The sequence below is a fragment of the Drosophila sulfurigaster genome, chromosome 3 (genome assembly GCF_023558435.1).
Source record: "Drosophila sulfurigaster albostrigata strain 15112-1811.04 chromosome 3, ASM2355843v2, whole genome shotgun sequence".
NCBI classification, from domain to species: Eukaryota; Metazoa; Arthropoda; class Insecta; order Diptera; family Drosophilidae; genus Drosophila; species Drosophila sulfurigaster.
The window spans coordinates 8347716-8371923 of NC_084883.1; the positions used below are offsets into that span (position 1 = coordinate 8347716).

The 24208-nt window shown below is 35.6% G+C and overlaps 2 protein-coding genes across 3 annotated transcripts in view; both read left to right on the forward strand.

Annotated features, from left to right (window-relative positions):
* The window catches only part of LOC133843513 (low-density lipoprotein receptor-related protein 1), a 75756-nt gene that overhangs the window by 6306 nt on the left and 45242 nt on the right, over positions 1 to 24208 (forward strand). The gene's annotated exons all lie outside the window — the stretch shown is intronic.
* LOC133843516 (uncharacterized) lies at positions 11864 to 12727 on the forward strand. The gene is made up of 2 exons (XM_062277116.1): positions 11864 to 12207; positions 12293 to 12727. Exons 1-2 carry the CDS (start codon positions 12045 to 12047, stop codon positions 12700 to 12702), a joined length of 573 nt encoding a protein of 190 aa, XP_062133100.1. The 5' UTR covers positions 11864 to 12044; the 3' UTR covers positions 12703 to 12727.

The window sequence follows — 24208 nt, forward strand, 5'->3', positions numbered from 1 at the left end:
AGCATTATGACATTTAAATAATTTAAGCTCTACGATGCCGACATGCATTTGCTTTTTCCATAAACCGCACACATTGACACTGTCAGAATGCGACTATCTGTGTGTGTGTGAGTGCTTTCTCTCTCGCTCTCTCTTTCTTTCTGCCTCTCTCGCGTTGTAGCTGTGTGTGTGCACTCAATTTAGTTTTAATTAGCAATGAGCATGGAATAATTGTACCAAACCAAAAGCTACAAACTCAACGAGCAGCTCAAGTGTGGACCACAGCCTGTTTGCCCCACCGCGACCCTTGCTGCTTCCTCCCCCCTTCCCCTCTATTCGTCCGCACTTGGTATTTGCAGACTTTTGGCATAATTATTTTGCCCTATTCTCATAATGAAAATATTTTATAATTGCCTAGACTCGGCCATTAAATGACCGTGCTCTCGACTCTACGATTACTTGAGGCCATTTCTTAATTTTGTTCTCGCATTTTATTTGTTAGCCATTTTGCACTCGATTAAAATAATTTTTATGTTCGAGCGCCACTTTCAAGGATTTACAAGCATAACGTTAACGTTAACGTTGAGCATCATTGAGATAACTTGAGCTCACCAAATGCTACTCGCCGATGTGGAATACCATTAAAAACAGTCAGAAATTGAAGTACACACATAAGAAGCATTTAAAAGCAATCAATCAAGGTTGAAAATAAAAAAAAAGATATTAAAAACGCATTTGTGAGAAATATTGCGAGAGAATGCAATTAAAAACTATGGCCAGTCAAAGATTTAATTATCGTAGCGAAAGTAAGACATAAATTAAAATTCAATAACATTACAATCAATATATTGCAAATGAAGTGTTAAAGCTGCCTTTTTAAATTATTATCATAGTCAGAAGAGTTATTTAATTGGCTGTACAAGCTATAAAATAAATCCATATATGCGCCTCTAAATAGGCTTTATTAAACCATAAAGTCCATTCATGGACTAAGACCACAACAAAATGGGAATGTAGTCATGTTGCTATATCATCAAATTTGAAGACTAAAACATGCACTAAAACTAAATAGAGCTACAGATGTCAATGTGTGTGTGAGAGAGCTGTTTAAACTCTTTTGCACAGGAGCAGCCATTAAAGTTACTCAGTTCAGTTGCTCAGCTCAGCTCTCAACTCTTTGGCGCCTCTGTCCAGCCATAAAGTTCGTAACAAAAAAACATGTAAGAAAGTTACAGTCGAGTGTGCTCGACTGTGAGATACCCGCTACCCATTTTGAATAAAAGCAAAATATTGTGGTATTATTCTTAAAATACTCACTTAATATACCAACAATACTGAAATATTTCAGAGACTATATTTGGTATACTAGAAAATTGAAAATATACCATTAAGTACAAAATATACCAAATTGTCAACTAAGACACGACAACAACAACTGCTTTTGGCCTTATGAACTTAAAATATACCAACAAATATACCACACATACACTTTAAATATATCAAATATTATACTTGGTATATTGATATGGTACTAGATTCAAAATAAACCATATAATGAAAAATATACCAGATTGTCAGTCAAAGCAACTAAGTAAGTAGACGTTTTTGCCCATACAAAAGTATTTCTTTAATAACTTCGTCAATTTATATCTGATCGCAAGCAAATTTTCAGGAATCACAAAGATTATAGTTATTATTGTATATACCAAAATTGGCGACACTAGCTTTAAAATTACGCTTGATGTTCGATTTTTGTCGATTTGCGGGAGCGGAAGTGGGCGTGACAAAACTTTGAAACAAACTTAATCTGCGTGCAAACATAACAAATGCTTTCGAATGAAAATTATAGCTCTATCTCTTATAGTCTCTGAGATTTAGGTGTTTATATGGACAGATGGACAGACAGACAGATGGACTGACAGATATGGCTAGATCGCTGATCAAGAATATATATAATTTATAGTGTCGGAGATGCCTCCTTATGCCTGTTACATACATTTCCAGCCGGCACAAAGTTATAATACCCTTCTACCCTATGAGTAGAAGGTAGAAAAAAAGGAAAACACAACGCACACAAAACCGGACGGACATGTGTATAGACTTATAAAACATATGGCCACATGAAGCCGGAACGATGTACGTAATGCGACCATAATGCTGAAGCATAAGCGGCATTAAAGCAGCCAGTGCGAGCAGCGAGCAGCAATAGCAGTAAAAATTCTGTGTAAACCAGAAACAACCATCAACATTGGCATAGTCCTCTTTCCACAAGTCCAACACTTGTGCTGACGACTCTGCTGCTGTTGCCCGGTTTAATATTGAAAATCATTTTACATTGTTTACATTCGCTTGCAGCAGGACGAAACCGGGACCTAGAACGAGACGGAGACAGAGACCGGGGACGGGGCCATGTCAGTGATGAGTGCTAAGGCATTGAGCTTGTCGCAGTAAATGTTTTAGTCATGTAGCAACAAGCCGCAGTGCCAAATCCAACCCACACAGAGAGAGAGAGAGAGAGAGAGAACTTTACATTCAACCGTATATAGACATAATTTATGTTTATGCAAATTGATTTTGTGTATTTTGTATTCGAGTTCGTATTCGGATTCGGATTTGTGCTGCATTCTCGTAAATTCACTAATTTACTTAGCTAATGAATAAATGAAACACAAGTGTGCTCAAATTGAAAAGGCTTTCTCGGTTTAATCTTAATTAAATGGATAGTGTTTCCTTTCATATTTGATGATGCTTTTAACAGCAGTGTTTAAATATTAACGACATTTCAAGTGGATTGTTTAGATCAATAAACGAAAGTATTAGCGATACAATTTCCTATTAGTTTTAACACACAAAAATTGGTGTTTACACTCTTCTGTTTTTGAATGCTTATAACGATCGTGTTTTTCGCATTATGTGTGCGGCGTATAAACGTTGCCAATGGTCGCAGTCGTTTGGTGTTTGGTTGTTGACTTGGTTGGAGGAGTGTGCACAACATTTATTGCTCATACGCCGCGTTGCAGGCACGAACACATTTTACAAAGTAATTTAAGCAGTGAGTTGGCGAGGCACAGAGAGAGGGAGAAAGAGGGTGGGAGAGGGAAAGGGAGAGGGAGAGAATGGCCAAAGAGATGGCAACTAAAACGCAAATTAATGATACGCAATTGCGGCAAATCGCACGCTTCCATGTGGGCGCCATTTTGTTTGAAGTGCGCTTCAGTGCCGACAACTAGAATGGTGAGTGGGGACTGGGGGAATGGAAGGGAACACAGTATAAAGGGGCGAAAGGGAGTTGCCATGCCATAAGCTTTGCTTTTTTCTGCTGCTGCTGCTGTTGTTGTACATATTTGTCTACCTTGATGCAGTCACCGTTTCTGTTGCTGTTGCTGTACTTTGTGTGTGTTTTTTTGTTGTCGCTTTTTGTGCACTAATTTTTTTCCTGCTATATTTTTTTTTTTTTTGTTTGTTGCTTTTGCGTGACGCCTTTTGTTTGCCAGACTGCCTGCCATATTCCCCGATGACTCTCAGCTGCCGTTGCTGTTATTATAACCAAGCGCTCGACGCTTTGGCAAATTGTTTCCACTTCTCGTTTGTACGCAACGCCTTTTGTTTGCCGTTGTTTTGCTTGCCAGCCTTGCCGCCTGTAGTCCTATTTGAAAATGGGTTTTCTTGCACTCCACATTTTCACATTTTCATTTGTGCTTAGTGTCTGGTGACTGCTGACTGGTGCCTTGCCGGTCATCAGCACAAAATGCTGTGCGCAAAAACGCCAAAAGACAAAAAAGGAAGCAAGAAAATGAAATAAAAATGATAAAATGATTTAAGCGCATCCATCTTTCGTTTTGGGTCTAATCAACAACGTCCCTTGTCATGTCACATCCAACTCACATTTGTTGTCCCCTCTCTTTGTCTGTCTTCCCCTCCACTGATAAGCATCATCAATAAGATCCGCTTCTGTCACAATGTTTGACATAATCGTTGATGCGTCGAGCTTTTCCTAATTTATGACATGTCCACGTTCACTGCATTACAAGACAATAACATGCCCCAAAGGCTTTCCAACTTCGACTTCCAATGGTTGGGGCTGGGCGAGAGGGGGGGGAGCGCTATTAGTGGCGGGGCAAAGTCTGCTTATCAACGAAACAATAATCGAGTCGTGAAATATGAGATTGTCGCCATGTGACAATGGAGATACAGATTCTCAAAAGAGTTGTGGAATGAACTTTGAGCTAATCATGCTGATTAAAATAAGACAGACATGAATACTTTTAAGACTATGTCATCTTTGACTTTCTAATCAAATGACAAAGAGAGGCTCACTTTATATTTGTATAGTAAAAACACAAGTCTCGTGTTATATTAATTCTTAAATTGTTGAGTAAAATTACTAAAGAGCTTTAGCTTAAAAGCCACTTGGCTCAGAAAATTCTTAAAATTTCTTAAATGTTTTTTTTTTTTTTGTGTTGAAGCAGTGAAAGTTCGCATATGCTTACAGGTATGAATAGGAAAGTCCTTTACTCCTTTTAGTAGCAATCTTCTACATCAAAGTCCTTGGAAATTTACACTCCAATTCACATACAGTAAGCCCTCATTCACATGTTTTTTTTTCCTTTCAATTTTCTGCTCGAGTCGCACACACTCTAAAGAAGTGACGAGTTTGTTCTGTTTCTTTATTTTTGCAGTTCTTAATCTCAAACAAAAAATGTTGAATAGAAAGCTGTTTGGTTTCTCTAGATCTACTTCATTTTGCATTAAGCGTTGTAAAGAAAGGGAAGAAAAAAAAACTTAGTTTCCTACTTGACTTTTAAGTGAGACAGACAGAAAATTAAAAACTTTTGCTAATCATTCAACCAAAAGCGACTTCCAAACAAACCCGTAACAGAGCTGACAAAACTCTTACCTCCTCCCCAAACAAAAAGTTTGCACATTAAAATTGGCGCTAAAACTAACAAACTTTATCAAAAACCAAGCAAGTCTCCCTTACAAAAATTAATGTGTATGGAGGGGGATTTCCCCCCTTGTGATGATTTATAAGCCGAAATATTTTAATTAGTTTAATTTCACTGACAAAGCGTTAAAGACCTCCATACTGATGATGGCCTATGCCCAGCGATTATTCGTCTGTGTGTTTAGCGAATGCCGCGGGCTAAACTAAAACATTGCAAGTTTTTGAGGGTGATTATACCAGATGTGATGTAGATGTGGATGTGGCATGGGCAATGGCATTTACATGGAAATTTAATTAAAACCGCTTTTAATTGCTGTTCGAGAAGTTACTATTGCCCAAGAGAGAGGAGTTAACTTAATTGTGATACAAAAGAGTTTGAAGAAGCCTTGTAAAGAAACAAATTCTTATTTTAAAAAATAATAATTTTATATACGGAATTCTATTTAAACTTTAAATATTATCTTTGTCGCAGAATCGCTTAATTTTAAAGTATAAAATTTTTAATTGGAAGAAGTTTTGCAGAGCAAGGAATTTCAAAATAATATTTTTCTATTTAATCTTTAAATATTACACATTATCTACGTTATCTGTTTCACAGAATCGATTATTCTTAATACCTTAAGAGAGAAGCGAATTTTGAATTAGAAGAAGCTTTGCAGAGAAATGAAATTAAAAATAATACTTTCCTATACGAAATTCTATTTAAACTTAAATATTACACACTATCTACATTATCTGCTTCACAGAATCGATTAATTTTAATTCCTTAAGGGAGAAACTCAATTATGATGCGCAAAGAATATTGAATTGGAAGAAGCTTTACAGAGAAATGAATTTCAAAATAATACTTTTCTATTTAAACGTTAAATGTAATATAACATTATATACGTTATTCCGTTTCACGGAATCGATTAACTTTAATACCTTAAGGGAGAAGTAAAGAATTTTGAATTGTAATGAGCTTTGCAGAGAAATTAATTTCAAAATAATACGTTTATATTTAAACTTTAAACTTTACACATTATCTACGATATTCGTTTCACAGAATTGATTAATTTTAATACCTTAAGACAGAAGCGTAATGATGATGATATTGAATTAAAAGAGGCTTTGCAGAGAAATGAATTTCAAAATAATACTTTTAAATTTAATCGTTAAATATTACATGTTATCTACGCTATTCTTTTCACAGAATCGATTAATTTTAATACCTCAAGGGAGAAGTAAGGAATTTTGAATTGTAATGAGCTTTGCAGAGAAATGAATTTCAAAATAATATTTTTCTATTTAAAAGTTAAATGTTACACATTATATACGATATTCAGTTTCACAGAATCGATTAATTTTAATACCTTAAGGCAGAAGCGTAATGATGATGCGCAAAGAATATTTAATTTAAAGAAGCTTTGCAGAGAAATGAATTTCAAAATAATATTTTTCTATTTAAAAGTTAAATGCTACACATTATATACGATATTCCGTTTCACAGAATCGATTAATTTTAATACCTTAATGTGTGAAGTGCAAATATATTCGCTCATTGCTTATGCAATAACTACAAAAATAAATCGATGGCTTAAGCGGATTAAGCGAATAAGCTGCCACTGCGGTTCGTTGGTCGCAAGTGCGGCGAGAAGCAGCGACTCTCTCTCATCTCTTAGCTCTCCTGCATTTTCCTACATCAATTTTCATTTAAAATTTCCATTTCGTGTATCTGTTGCACACAAAATCAATTTCAATTTACGCTAATCTCTTTGATATCGCATCCGCTTACGTATACGTTATTTACATCAAGCATCTTTTCCACCTAATTATTTAATCACTCCACACGAATTCTTCGTTAGTCTCTGAACTTTGTTTGTTTAAAGCTTTGTTTTTTGATATGCTTAAATTGTTATAAATTGGACACTAATAAAGCCAGGTTAATCCATTTGTAAAACTAACGTTGACTAAGGTCAGATCGCTGCAGGGAATTTCGCATTAGGTTAGTTAAAGGTTTTGCCGCATTTTCACACATTTAATTCAATATTTCTTTCGGACATTCATTTATGGAAATTGCAATAAATACCAAAAAAGTTTTGCAGTTAAAAATTGAAATGTAATAAAACAATAAAAAGTGGCAATTCATTTTCGAAGTTTTCATACTCTTTTTTATTGTTATTGTTTCTGCCGTTGATTTGTGTAATTTACGCGTTTCGCGCAATTTTTCACTTCTTTCAATTTAATCAAAAAGGCCGATAACATAAAAAAGGAATGTTTTTTTGCGAAAGTCCTGACTAAAGCATGCTCTGCTGCAGTTGAAATTATTGTTAAGTTTTATCTTTAAGCTAGTGAAAGCAAGTTTTGTTACTAAATTTAAATTAAAAATGCTTTGTTCAAGATAATGTTTGTACTAAGTATTTAAATCTTTTACATCATTATACCCTGTTTAAATTGTTATCTGATTGCGGGGTATCGAAAAGTGCGACATGTAGATTTATGAACACTGAGAGGAGATGAAAAATTGACTCGCTCGATTGGTATTAATAACAATAATATCATTGCCAGACATTTTACAGATGGAATTGTTGGCACTCGACGTGCACGAATTTCAATTTGCACAAATTAATAAATAAATATACATGTGTATATACATAAATACTTAAAAACGGTATACACATACATATATATGTAAATATATGATAGTATGTATTACATTGTGTAAAAATCATTGGTGAAAAAACAGACACACAAAGGAGGACTTGAAGCGATATTCATTTGATGGAGTGCCAAATTGACAAATGATTGACAACGCTGGAATGTTGCAACAAAGGCAAATAAACAAAACTGCTCAGGAAAATAAAAATACAAATTAGTAATCGATAGCATTTAATCAGTCAATCTTGATTGTTACCTATTGTACTTAGTAGTTCATGATATGAATACAAATCAAGTAAGAGAGCTTCAGACGAGTTAGCTCAACTCGCTACCAACCAATAAAGCAAAACAGTGCGATATTATTCTAAAAGTATACAAAATCACTACAAAAATATACTAAAATATACCAAAGACTATATCGATATACTATTACGTTCCAAATGTACCATAAAGTACATTTTACCGGTGTAAAAACAATTTTACATTGCTTTACCTTTCAATTTCAATTTCATGAACTGATTTTCTGAATTAACGTTTTTTTTTAGATAAAATGTAAGAATGCCCTGCCGACAGTTCTAAAAATATCCCAAAAAAGAGAAACGTATACCGAATACTACATTCGGTATATTGATATACTATTATTTTTACCATATATCATTAAGTACAAGTATGGTTATAAATGCAATTTTACTTTGCCTTTCAATTTCATTTTCACGAAATTAATATCTTAGTTAATTTATTTAATTCAGATAAAATTAAAGAATGCACTGCTGAAATATTCCGAATCAATACACCACAAAATACGAAAATATACCAAAGACTATATATGGTATATTGATATACTATAACGTTTAAATTGTACTATAAAGTACAAGAAAGGTTTTAAATACAATTGCACTTTGCTTTGCCTTTAATTTCAATTTCAATTTCAATTTCATGAAATGAATTTCTTAATTAATGTATTTAATTTAGATAAAATGTAAGAATGCACTGCTGACAGTTTTAATGAATGGCATTTACTTATAACAAAAAAAATCCCAAGATGCCTGTGTGTCTCTCTGCCATATGCCATATTTCATTTTGTCTGAAGGCACATGCAACGCTTTTGAGTTTTGGTGCTCCCCCCCAAAGAAAAAATGCGGGCGACCCAGTTGCAATAATAATATCATCCTATATAAATACCCTTTTCACACAGTAACATTTGTTTCAACTTGCAAACTGCTGCTGCCAACCCTGCCTTGTGTAAAAAGTCACAAAGCCACCACCACTACCATCACCACCACCAGAGAATACTAAAAAAATAACAAAAAGCAAAAAATGGGAAATAGTATGCCACCAGAATTGGTCCAACACACAGTTCGGGGTTCTGACCTCGACGGGGCAGCGTTTCGTTGCCCGAAATGACCTACAACCCCAAAAGCCGCACACACTTTAATCAATCTTTGATAATCATTTTCCTGTACATGACCTGAAAATGTGAATAAATATGTGCACATTTATTTATGTATACATATACTATATGGGGCATCAAAAAAACTATATGCAGATATACAGTATTTTTCAGCTTGCCGCATAGAAATTGATTGCGATGCGCATCACTGAAAAGCTGTAAAATATTTAGTTTTATTTTTGTTATTTTACCTGTGCATATCAAATTGACAGGCTAGTGAATGCTCTATGAAAAATGAAGAAGCAAACTTTAAAAAATTATTAAATATATAGAATATAGACGAGGAAATATTAATGAATTGAATAAATTAATGTTAATAAAATATGAAGAATTTAAATGTATTGTACTTAGGATTACTTAAATAAATAATTAAACATATTTAAACATAAGCATTAAAGATTAGCCGGCTTGAAATAAATTAGTTGTGCAATCAATTTTCTCAATCAAATGCCAAGAAAATAAATTGTTTGTGTTATTAAAGAAAGTCTTGAAAGATTGAAAATTTGTGCAAATATTCGTTTTAATTCTTACATTATTGTGATAGCATTTTAATTGTATTTTTGGTTATTGTGTGGAAAGCCAAATGCAAATTGTTTTTTCGTTGCGGTACAAAATTTTGCAAATATTCAACATTTCGCTCACGTTGATAAAGCACGAAATTTGCAAAGAAGCTGATAGCCGTTGTTTGGCCTTTGACATTTTCTGGCATCGATTCAGTGCTTTTGGCTTATATATAGACTGCTTGTTGTTAGTGCTTTTGTTGTTGTTGTTGTTGTCAGCTTTTCAGAGCTGACATGCCCCTTGTTGTTGCTCCACTTTGCTGTCGGTTAGCGTGGATGCTACAGAGATATTCTCTTCTTGTTTTTGCCATTTTTTTTTGTCGTTGTTGTTGTTTTGGGTTTTATTATTATTTTTTTATGCGGCATACTGGTAAATTAAAACGCTGCTTTGTTTCACTTTACGCTTGTGCTGTGCATTGTGTATTAGAGAAATTTTTAATTTCCTCGCCTTTGTGTCGCTCTGGCAGCTAATCTGGCACCGAGAGCGTAAGGAGAGCTTTGCGCTTTGCGGAGATGCATTCTGTTTGTTTGCCACGTCTGAAGGAGACCATTAACAAACAGCTGCGCATGGACAGCAAAGTGCTACTCACATTCGCCTCACCTTAAACAAACACAGAAGACGGACAGACAGACGGACAGACAGACGGACGGACATTAAATAGATAGAGTTAGACAGAGAGCTTCTCATGTTGTGCTTGTGCTTTTAATCTTAATTTTATAGTAGCAGCGTCTTTGGAATGCTCTTCTGTGTGTCTTGCTACAACTGCAATTGTGTCTAGACTCTTAACACATTTAATGCTGCTTCAGCTGTTCTCTAAAAGCAGCTTAATGCCTTGATGTTGTTGCTCAGTGCAAGTTCATTTAATCAGTTTAGGTATGCGCATGGCTTATCAGACTTCCTTCCTTGGCAGCTTCTCAATTAGATTCATAAAATTAATACAAAATGCTTTTATTTACAATGTGTAAATTGTATAGATTGCATTTGCATTTCAAGCCCAACTGCAGCTGGTAACTAATTATAAACAAATGTATTTATTTGTATGCAATTTATTTCTATGTACTTTCCTATTAAGCTTAATTATGTGTTTGTCGATGGGCTGAATTTCTAATTTCGCCAGTGATTTATGCCATGTCAAACTGTTGAAATGATGAGTTCAGCATTTATATTTCGGACACACATCGCATAGACACATGTAGCTATATATGTATTTATTATTTCATGGAAAATAAGCTGATTTTGTTTATAGAGACAAATTATGAATTTCGTCAGAGCTAATGCGCTCTATTTTAAACACTTTTGTAAAAAAATGTTTAATATGAGATGCATATAGTTTTCTTTTGGTATGCAAAAAAAATTTCTGAATATATAGTAACCTAAATCTATAATAAACACAACCTTTATTGCATTAAGAAATAAAAAAATTAACTAAATAAGGCTACAATCTCATGTGATCTACTGTTAGATATCTGTTACTCATTTTGAATAAAAGCATAACAATGTAGTATTAATTTAAAAATATATTCCAAAATTATATAAAAAAATACTAACAATATATACTAAATATATACTATATACAAAAATATATATGTACTCAAATATATATACCAAAATATGCCAGATTTTCAGCTAAAGCCACTAAGTAGGCGTTTTTCTCATAAAAAAGTATTTCTTTAATAACTTCTACAATTAATATGGCAATATAACAAAAATTGTATTTGGTATAAAAGATTTTAGATTTATAATATGTATGTCATAGATAAAATATACTATATATCACTTGTTACCGAAAGCAATTCAGATCCGATAGCAGCAGAACAATTTAGTAATATAAAATTTCAAAATGTGTTTAAAGTAAAACATGTTTTTTGTCTTCTTTTATACTAGTTGATAGTTTTAGTTGCTCAATTTACAATAGTATTTATTTGCGGAGTAAACTATTCTGTTCTCTGTGATTTGGCTAACGAGAGCTTTGATATTTTGCTATCTACAGTTGAAAGAATCCCAATGTATTTGCCTACACACAAGAGACACATTAGTCTTAGTAATTTGAAATGTTCTTGCTCGAATTGAATTTCAATTTATTACTTGGGAAGACGAGAACTTTTCGAAAGTTCCCGATGTGTATGCGTGTGTCAGATTGTGGTGTTGAAAATTACCATTGCATACTTGAAGGCATCGGCAAAAGTTTTCAACACTTTGCAGCACTGTTTGCAGTGCATAGAAAGACATACGACAAATGCTGGCTGAATGTCTATCTCTATCTCTATCTCTGTGCTGTGCTGTGCTGTGCGTATCCCAGTATCTGTCAGTGCCAAATTGCCTTGAAACCTTTTGACATGCTACGTCAAGTTTGTCATATGTCCCGTGTCCCGCGCTGTGTCGCCTCCGCACAGTCAAAGCGCAGAGAAGAATGCCAGAAAATTGTTTTAAAGTGTGTCAGCATTTCCGTACGCGCGTCTTGGTAAAGTGAAAATGTTTGGAATTTTAATGAAGGGCGTCTGCCTGGTATTCAAACTGCTGGAACTGCTGGAACCTGACGGGCCAATAGTCCGCACAGATTTGCAGAATAGCCTCCGGCAAGGCGCGGTGCGGTGTGGCTGGCTAGAATCTTACCAATGGACCACCACTAGCTTACGTAGGCTTCCGCTGCTTTGCATATTTTTCCATTAAAAGCGATTTAAATACCTTGCCTGCTTTTATATGTATTTTTTCGTATACAGATATATTCGTTTTTACTTACACTTCCAACGGCCAAAAGGACTCGTCGTTGGCCGCCTGCGGATTTGTCTCGACACGTTTGCAAAAAGTTCACTTAGCCAGGCTGGTGGCTGGCAGAAGCAAAAAAAAAAGATTGAATTTTATAATAAATTTCGCACAGGCCGAAAGAGTCTTAAGATTGGTTGCCTCACTGGGCCACGGCTTTGGCCTGCTCCTATCTAGCCTGCCACTATCTCAGAAGCCCAACGTCTGTCGCTCGAGAGAATTTATGTGTGTGCGGGTTAAGTCGTCAGTAGGTTACTCAATGTCCTTCGCACTGCACAGCACCGTGTGGAGCCACAGAAGCCACATCTTTGGCTCCTCCTGGCAAAACAAACGGGCTTTTAGCAAACAAGTGCAAATGTTCAATTGATTAAAAAAACAGTCTTTACCCTTTTAAATTTGCTTCAACTTTAACTTGCCCCGAAGTGAGGCTTGCTCAACAATAAAAAGCTTTAAAATCATCTTTTGTTTACCATTGATTGACTAAGGCATCTCACATTATAATCTGTCTTCTCTTCTTGTTTCAGGTAAGCAAACGCTCAGACACACCTTTAATATTTGACTTTGAGTATGTGAGTATTTTCCGGCAATTTCCCACATTGCCCCTGCGGCGATTAAATCAACCTCAAACACAGCACAACAACAACACACAACACACAAAAAAAAAAGCAAGAGCTGGGAAGAAGAATGTCTGGCTTAATTGAGCGCTAAATTTGCGCACATTAAATTTATTAGCCATCGCATATTGTTGCTATTATTATTGTTATTGTTATCATTGCTACATATAATAACATCGACCCAAAGGCAGACAAACTTAACGACAGCACAAAAGCAAAATAACCGCAAGCTTGCGTTTTATTTAACAAATTACGTATACGCCGCAGATGCCGCGGGATCATGGAAAGTACCAGCCGCAACAAATATGTGTTCGTGTGTGTGTTTGTGTGTAACAAAAGCAATAATAGCGCCAACAACAGCAACAACAGCGAGTGCGAGTAAATCAAATCAACTTAAGTGCCATAAGCAGTCAGTCAAGCAGACATTACTAAACAAATAATAATGCTTGTATGGCACATATAGAAACACATCTATGAGCACCATATGTATAAGTAAATCAAATCAGCGACAAAGTCGAGCTCAAATGAGGATCATAATCAAGCACACAGCAGGCGATTAACTAACTCATTTGCCACAACAATTTGTTGAGTAGTTCAAAATAATATGCGAACTTTGTGGTTCAAGTTATTTCCTTTAAATAAGCAGTTGAACGTTGTAGAACCCATTTTGGAAAAGTAGTTATGCAATTGCTGAAATAATATATGAACTTTACGAGCATGGCTTCCTTGGCAGTCATATTTATGATATTCAATTTTCTGAAAGTACTTTCAAATGGGGGTACATCGGGTCACATATGTACATATAACTCAGTAAATATTTGCCCGTGACAGCGAAGAGGAAAATATCTTGCACAGAATTTTCGTTTGCTCGTATTTCGCTCTTTCCGTGCCCTCCATCGATGCAGTTTACGGAATGTTGCGCTGTTTCTTCTTCGCCTTGGCTTCTTTTGTATTTCCGTATTTCCGTTTTGGCAATTGGCCCGCTTTTGTTTGTATATGCTTATTTATAAGCAGTGACTGCGTTGGCTTTTAAAATGTTTTGCAAGCCCTGTGTCCGAAGAGGCACGAAACTTTTGCGCCGCATTATGGACTCTAGAACTCTTCGAGTTGTTGGCCATAGAACATTGCCTTAAGCTTGAGTACTTCATTAGCGCGCTTTGTTACTCATTATGTGCGGACATTACTCAAACCAGTAGCCAACTTTTCACAACTCCCACACTCTCTCACACACATACATTTTAATGTTAATCCTTTTTTCAAAAGATTTTCCATGTACCACCTTGCCATATATTCTAGCTAGCTGCTTGGCTGGCTCTGGCTTTCAGTTTCAATCAGCCCAAGCAGCAGCAGCTTGCATATTTTCATTATTAATGCCCCACGGCAGCCATTGCACTGCCACCGCAACACCCACAAGCCAGCCAGTCAGCCAGACGGCCCAAGAGTAAGCCAAGCTATTCAGCCAAGTAGGATGGGAGGCACAGGCACAGACAGAGACAGAGGCGGGGGCAGCTGTGAACCAGTCAGAACTCTCACCCTAAACTAAACTCGTCTGCCACTGTTGCTCGGTTTCGCTAGGTAGCCGCATTTGCTGACTTGGCTTTTGTCTAGAGTTGCAACCACATTGCGCTGGTCATGGGCAGACTCAGCAACGACGTCGCCATCGATGTGGTTGCTCTGAAAGTTGGCGTCACAGCGACAACGGCGACGACGTCAATGATGACGCCTCCATTCGCCTACGCGAGCGTAATACCTTCTATGTAGTTTCCCCTTTGCTCCTCCTTCTTCTTTTTACTTTGTCTGCCCCCTCACTCATTCTTCCTCTGTTTCTGTCGTTTCTGTCTCGCCATCTTGTGTCGTACCTGTGCCAAGTTTTACGCCGTTCTGCCAAATCAATTGTTTGTAATGAACTTGCGACTGGCGTGCCACGCACAGTGGTCTAAGAGTGTCGCAAAATGCGATCAAAATGTTACCTTATATCACTAACTACATTTTATATCATAAAAGTGAAGCACAAAGCATATAAATATGGATAAAAATTTTCTTTTTGTTTGTCGTTTATAATTTGTTTATTATTTGTAACACAGAATTTAATTCTAGTGTACAAAAGTGTGGTGGTATGAAAGTGCCATAAATTGCTAGAAAAATGTTACCTAATTTTACTAAGTATATTTTATTTCATAATATAGAAGCTTTAAAGCATATAAATATGAACCTAATTTGTTCTTCTTCTTTGTCGTTTATGATGCAAACCTTATTTATTTATTTCTTGTGAAGCGGAATTTAATTCTAGTGTATGAAAGTGAGACCAGAGACCAATTAAATAAACTTAATATTCTTATTATTGAAATGCTCGATAGAACTCTTTGTCAAAATTCTATTATTCATTGACTTACTGATTAAATATTAGTGGGCACATAACATTGTTTGATGAATACAAAAATATTTATGTATAAACAAATATCAAAATAAATAATATTTTAAATATTTTCATTTGAGATCATACTTTTATACTTTATATAGCATATAAAGAAATTAAACCATTTGTTTCTTTTTTCTGTAAATGAAATGTTTTTTAAATTAATTCCACGTCTCGTTTATATTTCTGTAGTTTAATGGAATGTTGGGATTTTTATTTTTTTTGGCGAGAATCCACCACGGTGACAGCTTGGCAAAGTTAATTTTGTGCCAGAGCCTGACTCCGCAACAATTGAAATTAATTAGAGCTGTAATTTGATTAAGAACGAAACGAGTGTCTTCTACAGTCGTATAAATAACTCAGCTCGAACTGAAACCCAAACTCGAGCTCGCTCGCATCTTTTGCAACAACATAGACAGTGACAGGGACAGTCAGTTATCCGTAATATGTATTTGCATTTGGAATGAAACATTTGGCCTGATTCTCATTAACTAATTGTGCTTCGGTATTCCCCTTTCGTTGGCCTTTCCATCAGTGGGCACAATACTATATATAAAGTAAATGATATCAGGCAAAAAGAAAAGAAGAAATGTAGAAGACAACACGTGTTAAGTACATATGTAAATGAAGCCCCATCTCCTCCACAATGACTTGATGAACATGGAGCATAACCCGAGGCAGCAACAAAAATATTACACGGAAAGAAACTCAATATAATTTAAATGGTTTTTTGTTGTTAGCTGGCTGTTGATGTTGTTGTTGTTATTGTTGATGTTGTTCTTCTTGTTCTTGTTATTATTATTGTTGATGTTGCTGTTGTTGCTCTGGTTACACAGCGGGCGTGAACTTTGCCGTCGACTTGTTTGCCTCTCAGCAAAGTATTAGAAACTTTGAATGAAGCAAAAGGGGGAGAGAGACAGAGACCCGAGACCCGAGCCACGAGACCCACATCGACATCGATGTCGCCTCAACGGGCACATTTACATAGCTCACTGGGGCACTTGGAAAGAGCTCATTGCTTCAGCTTCAGCTCCAGCTCCGGCTTCTTCTCTCCAGCTAATATGACGCCAGTTTTGTGTTCACTTGTTTTCCCATACACAATGCTTCATGAACAATCTCGGGGCTGTCATGACAGCCGCCGATGCCGCTAAAGTTGTTTGTGCTTATGAATCGACGCTTGGCAATTGCAAATCAATTTGTGTGGCACGCGCATAAATCAAATACGCAAAAGACATTTGCCCCAAATATCGTTGTGAATGGCCTTCAAAAATTGCCACTTACACACATCTCAAATATGGTACATACATACATACTTAAATGTATATATGTAAAGTCACGTGGCATATGCCGGCTTCAGTTTATTTGCCAAATGAAATAAGGAAGCAATTTTGCAAATTTACAAAAAGACCAATGGGGAAAAAAGCTCCATTCTTTCTTTAGCCACATTTGCCAACAATAATAAGAACAACAAGACCCAAGACTGGCAGGCAAATTGTCGCATCAACACACACACACACACAGTTGAAGAAGTGACACTTTGAACTTGGGGATTGGTAAAAACTGCGATCTAAGAATTCGAGCCAAAGCAGCGACAAAGTATCCAAGAAATATGTAAAAGAAGAAGTGAGATAAATGCGTTAGTAGCATGGATAAAAATCGAATACATTTTGCAGATACACTTTGAATTTGTTGTTTTTATGGCCAACAATATGTTGATAAATTGTCATGCATTAAAGAAAATTTATAAAGAAAACTTTTTTTTGCCATTTCTATATTTTTTCATATTATTAAAGCAGACATATATGTAAAAACTTAAATATTATATTCACACTCATGAGAAATATTATTTGTTAGACTTAATTTAAATTTTAAGTTAACCTATCTTCATTTAAATATGTAAACTTTAAAGGTCGCCCTTCACCTGTTCTATTTCATTTTCGTTATAAAGTGAAATAACAATTCGACTGGGCGTATTTCACAAATTAATGTTCGAGCTAATTTATTGTTATAGAGTTTCTATAGTTCTAGTTGTATGCATATAATTATTGTTCTAATTCTATTAGACTAATTATTTCATTTTAATGATTTTGTAACAATGGCTGTGGGCGATTTATTATGTAGGTCAAGCTCTGTTAGATTTGCTTAATTATCAGCATGATGCATTGGTGTATCTTAATGAATAATGTACTATTGTTTTATTTATTATAGTTGTAGTTTTCTGAAATATATTAACTCAATGTTTTAATTCTTTAGTATAAATGTCAAGCTTAATGTGTATCCATCTCACTCCGCTTGACATGGCTCGGGAAATTGTTGAAAGCCTTTCTTTATTTGCATTATGCAAAGTTCGTGAGGAAATCGTAATAACCGTCGCAAGTGTATAATGAAGTAAAATACATAAAATATGCGACCAGTGCGTCAGTTGGTTTGCGTCTGTCCTTTGCATTGTCGGTGCCTCAAAGTTTGGCGTATTATTTTCACAGCGCCTGGCAATTGAAATGAAATGTCTGCTTGGTTCTGTTTCTTGGTTTCCATGGTATAGCTTGGTCTGGTTTGTCCTTGCCTGGCTGGCTGGCTGGCTGACTGGCTCTGGCAACAGAGCAACATCACCAAATCCCCCAACGCAAACCAATTTACGCTTGTCCCGCCTAGCCAGACTCTCTATCTCTCTTTCTCCCTTCTGACGCATCCGCACAGTTCACTGATTTTAGTTAGTTTTGCCTTTGCCGCTGTGTGGACTGAAGACTGTTGACTGTGTAGACTGTAGACTGACGACTGACGACTGTGAACTGCGGACCAATGGACCCATGAAGTTGAGTTTGTTTTGCCTCTATGAGATGATGCTGGCGTCGAAGCATTCTCAGCACTCAGTTCACAGTTCTCTTAGCGTTAAGCAGCACAAAGTGATTGATGGTTGAATGCATAAATTATTGATGGCAGCCCAGACAATGAGGCTGTTAACTTACTGTGGAGTGGGCAACAAGAATGCGAATGGAAATGGGCCTGCCTGACTGCCTGCCTGGCAATTGGATAGTGGTTGAGCGGAAGGAAGTGAGGGTGCCACTTGGTTTTGATTTCGGCGGTTGGGCTTTGAGAACTCTCCCAGCAAATTATGTGCTAAAATTGTTTGTTGTCATAAGAATGCGGTACACTTTTGTGGGTCCTTGTGAAATGCAAGCAAAGTGATAAAAAAATATATAAATTAAGAAAGTACAGACTGCAAACCGAGATTGCATGCATACTGATATGGTAAAATAATACTAATAAAAATACCAAAACATGTGTAATTTTCAAAAAAAATTGAGGAAGTGCATTTTGTAGTCGACTTCAAGTTCAGATTTTAAGTTGAACAATAAATTTTCTGGTTTTCCTTGAGTTGATTTCGTCAAAGTTTTCCTTTTTTCACATTTTTTTCACAGTGGCTGGGAAGCGGCGTAAAAACAATTTAAGCGTAATTTGAAGCTTAAGTAAACAGGCGTCCATTGGGGGTCAAAATCAAACAGAACAAAACAAAGCAAGGCAAAAAAGAAACGTTTTCTCAGCAAATGTGTCTATTGTTGTTGTAGTTGTTGAGTGATGGAACACTTTGGCAGTTTAATAGCCCCACGCCGGGTCGCCTGTCAAATGCTGCTAAATCATTCGGTAAACGCAAAAATCCCTCAAGCTGCAAATCTTCAAGATGCTCAATTTTCGAGCAATAAACAAATGAATGTGGAAAACACCCAACAGCTAGCAATAACAACAACAACGGTCAATTACAGTAGCTACGTCAACAATAACAAAAAGTAAGAAAGTTGCAGTCGTGTGTGCTCGACTGTGAGATACCCGTTACCTAATGGTATTATTGTTAAAATATACTAAATAAATTTACGTGAAAATACTAAAATATATTGATTTACAATATTGATATACTACAACATTCAAAATATACTATAGAATAGCTATTACTACCATATAAGAAATATATTAATATAACTTATAACTACATAACTTTTATGTGATCGCGACTAATTTCTCAGGAATCGCCAAGACTAAATAAATATACAGAAAATATACTAAATTATACCGGCATCGATATTCAGTATATTGATGTACTATTACATTCAAAATATACAATAGAATACAAAATATACCGAATTGTCAACCAAAGCATTTAAGAACTGACAGCTGCAACCGATTAAAGTTATATACAATTATTTCTTCAATCATTTTTATCTGATCACAGCTGAGTTTTCAAAAATCTCCAATACTGTTTTATTGTTAAAGTACTACTAAATAAAAGAATATACCTGAAAAATATTGAAATATACCTAGATTTATATTTCGAATATTGATGTACTACTATATACCATAAATATATAAATATACCGAATTATATATATATGTCGAATATAATTATATAAATATGTCGAATTTTCAAGCAAAGCAATTAAGAACTACAACCGATTAAAGTTATATAGAATTATTTCTTCAATAATTTTTATCTATAGCTACTGATTCTTCAGATATCACCAAGGCTCTAGTCTAAAATTTTATGTCTATCTATGATAAATAATCTCTGATATTTGGGTGCTTGCGATGATCTATATGCTATATCTACATATAAAAGTATGTCGTCACAAAGTCATAATACCCTTCTACCCTTTGGGTAGTGGCAACGAATAGCTAGTGAAATCTGTAAACAAATCAATTCGTTACATAAATTGGATGCTACAAACTTGCAATGGAATTGATACCGAATTCAGCAGGCATTCATTAATCGAGGAGAGTACATAACATATTTGAATAGATTTTTTTTTTAACAGGCAGCTGAGCGCCATCACTGCCCCCTGACTTGTGTAACCGATTCTAAGCCGAGTGAGAAGTAGCTACCGTGTTTTTTTATGCATTGATTGAGTTTTTGATCCGCCTCCCTCTCGTTCTCTTCTCAGCTGAGCGGCTTAAGTGTGGTTGCTGTGCAGCTGTTGTTCCCATTGAATGTTTATGTGTTTTTAAAAGGTATTGAACTACAAAAACATCGCAAGAATGTTGTACAGCTGTGCCGCGATACCAATTGAGAGGAAGGGAGACTGTGAGTTATGCAGACATCAGTTATCTTTGAAGCAGCGATATCTCATTTTTGTCTGCAATATGAAATCCATGATAAGAAGGTCGCTACTGGTGCATCAATAGAATCGAGGGAGTGACACAAGTGGAATGTACTTCCAACTAACATGTGTGTCGTGTATATTGCCTGAGGGTGCGACGCTACAATGAACTTCAATTGCAGCATAAATATTTATGGTAGTTGTTAGCAAGGGGATGAACATGTGCCTCTTAAGTAACTGCCAAACTGCCAGAATTAGCTGACTGGATTACAATGTTATTCTCAATTAGTTTTTATTATTCTTGATTGAGATCAATAACTTTGAACTACTTGATAATACTGCATATTGCAAAAGTTGAAGAATTTGATAAGCTAGCTGAGAAGCTGAAGCAAAGTGAATGCAAATAGTTGCAAAGTAAACACTAGTAAAAAAATAAAGAGCTTCAGTGGATTTCGAGAACAAAAAGTGTGCAAAAGAAATGAATGAATAAAACAATAAGAAAAAATCCAAAGCGACAAAAAAAAAACCAAGCGAAGCATTCTCAATGAATAAAATGTTAGGAAATGAAATTTTAATAAAGTGAAAGATGCAGAAAGTTAGCAAATCATGAAAAGGAAGCGTTAAAAATGTTTTGAAATGAAAAGTGCATTTATGAGCATGTTTCCAGAGAATTTAATTTAGATGATTTCCGACATTTTCGTATTAGAATTTCAGACATAACAAGCAAATAAATCATAAGCAGGGCAGCCAAGCAAAACAAAATCCTCAAAATTGATGCACAAATTAGAAGGGAATTCGGTTGTGCGCAACGCATAGACCCAATTTCCATCTGCCATAAAATCAATCCAATCGAGGAACGTGTGTTTGCATACTTTACTGCAGCAGTCTGTGGATCTGTGGATGTGGCTATGGATGTGACTGTGGATTGAGGCACCAATTAAATGTGTGTAATCAAAAGTCATGAGCATGAAAAACAAGCCCAGAGACCGACCAGTCAATCAGTGGGCCAGAGGTTAAATGATGTTCTACATCATAGTTTATATGTAAACAGATTGATGTGCGACTTACATATACCCCGTTGCCCCATTTTGTAGTATTAATACAAATGTTTTCCAATTCTGAACACATAAATTCTATACATATATTACATCGTATGCACGTACTTCAGGAAGATTGAATACATCTCACAGATATTAAATGCACGACTCACAAACACTTCTTAAACGATGAGTATAAAATTTGATTTAGATTTCTGTACATAAATTGGTAATATGGATATATATTAAGTAGCCTAGGAGTATGATTATTACATTGTAAATTTATTTTAAAAAACCATTCAAGAAATGATTATATAGAAAATTGGAATTTGAATTTTAAGAATTTCATTACTTTACTTTCAAGTTTGGTGTAAAAATGTAAAATCTGAATTCAGAAATGTTATAAACTTACAGAGAAACATCGAAACTCTATTTTCAAACAAAATTAGTTTATTATATTTATAAAATAAATAGTTTTATAAAAGAAGTAGATTTTCATTAATTTTTACTGTCACTCTAAATTGTCAGAAGTATTATTTCTTTTATATATAAATATAAATATTAAAAAGTTATTTAAGAACTTAAATTTAAATCTATTTCTATTATTATCAACCTATAGAAGTGGTATATTCTAGAGAGTAGAACTAGTGAGGAAGCAAGAAAATGTGGAAATATTTACTATGTTTAATCGCAAATATAATTCAAATATTTTGGCTGTGCAGAAGTATTTTGTTCGGATGTTGACGCTGATCATAAATATACTTACTTCCTGTTATTATACCCTTCTACCTCATCCGGTAGTGGGTATAAAAATTTGTTTGTAAACATTTGGCTATAGGTTGGGAAACATTGCTCTAACGGGGCTCAGACTATCGCTTCCATCTAATCTGTCAAGGTTAATTTGCGCTCATCCGAGCAAACAGCCAAGAAAAATAATCAGAAAATGCCTATCGAGAAACAGTGAATGTGCTTTGTTCCTGCTCCAATGTTTATTTTTACCCTCCCCAAAAAACCGAAAAAAAAAACAAAAAAACAAAAGTAAAAGTAAAAGAGAATTCCTCAAGTGCCTGAAATTCAATCGAAAAAAGAACTCAAATGCTGTGCAAATAACTTTAGCACTTTAATGGCCATTCCAATTCGATTCTTGGAGCTAGTTTCTGTATTTCATTTTTTATTTACTTTATACACACACTTTATTTTTGTTGTTGTTGGTTAGCCCAGTTCAGTAGCTAAATTAAATGTCACACCCAATATGCCGAATTTTTAATATGCGTTTGGAGAGTCACAAAACTTGTCACTCCGCATTTGAGTTACAGTTTTCTTGATCTCTTTTTTTTTTTGCCTTTTTTTTTTTTGTTGTTTTGGTTTCTTGGTTTTTTGGATGCTCAACGAGGCAGGTAAACGACGGGCAAGAAATATGTCTAAACTAGTTTTACAGTTGATAGCCAAGATGAAAAGCAGCTGATGGAGAAGGGCGGGCGCATTAAACGAGAGGCGGGTGGGCGAGGGGAGGTGAAGCAGTGAAACAGTTCTGTTGCTGCCGGTTAACGACTTTCAAAGTTCCAAAAGACCCAAAAGCAACCCACGCAGTCTGAGACTTTAAAAACGACTGCAGGCTCCAAATAAGTAACGACTACTCAAAAGTTAATGGTATGGCCCAAAAGATACACAAAACTAAATGTGTGTGTGTATGTGTCTCTGCAGTGTGTGTAAATATTAATAGCATGTGTTGTTCGCAGAGGAGGGGGAAGGGAACGCTCGCGCACAACACTTTTGGGAATTTGAATAAATTATTGCACATTTACAGCTGAAATCACATTATAATGTGAGCAGTCACAGGTTTGTCCGGCACGTAGAGCATGTTTGTCCAATCGTTCGATTTATTTTAGATTGATTTCCAATGAGATTAGTTGAGCAGATTAGTTTACAGCGTGCGCCGTCTCTAAGCTGACCGTTTCTCTATAAGAGTATGAGAATGGTTTTGGAATCGGATTCTGATTCTGATTCGAGTTTAGGTTCACAGCTTTAGACCCCCATTGGCAGGTGTTGATTTGCCCATGAGGGCATTTGATATACGAGTAAGTGAGTGTGTGTGTGTGCTCGTATTTATCGTAAGTTGAAACTTGCGACTTGGGAAGAGGGCTGCGAACTCGTTGAGAGTTCATAAATAACACAAGAAGCTGCTCGATGCCCAATCCCGGGAAATCCCAGGGGTTGGGCCAAGGGTATTCAACAGCTTGGAAATGACCAAAAAGGAGAAGCTTTTGATGCTAAGGGATAATAAGAAAAGCAAATGCTAAAGTTGCTTAAGCATAAGTAATTCCAAGAGATATCTTCTAGACTCTCTCTGATGCATGTAATTATCCGATTGCCGGTGTGTCTATTTGTAGTTCTAGCTTCAATGATTTACACAATAGTTTCCACAAATGTTGCGCTTCATTGAACTTCTTCTGTTGCTACAGCAACAGAAACAAAACAGAAAAAGACAAGAAATTACATCGATGAGTTTTGCATTTTGTTCAGCAAAAGAGGAAATCTTAATGTGGGAAAAGAAGAAAAAAAAACAAATGAAAACCAAAGCGGCAACGATAAAATTGCCAGAGACGGCTGCAATCAACTGTATAACGTGGTCCAGCTTACGAGGCCAGGCCAAGAAGATGACCAAGAGGGTAAGAGGGGAGTAACGTGGAAAAATCAAAGGCACAGGGGCGAACGTGCA

Bases quoted from the DNA above. Each gene is read 5' to 3' on its own strand.
- LOC133843516 (XM_062277116.1), top strand. From the start codon at position 12,045: ATGTTTGGAATTTTAATGAAGGGCGTCTGCCTGGTATTCAAACTGCTG. The intron at 12,208-12,292 runs GTAGGCTTCCGC...TTTCGTATACAG, and splicing joins ATGGACCACCACTAGCTTAC to ATATATTCGTTTTTACTTAC.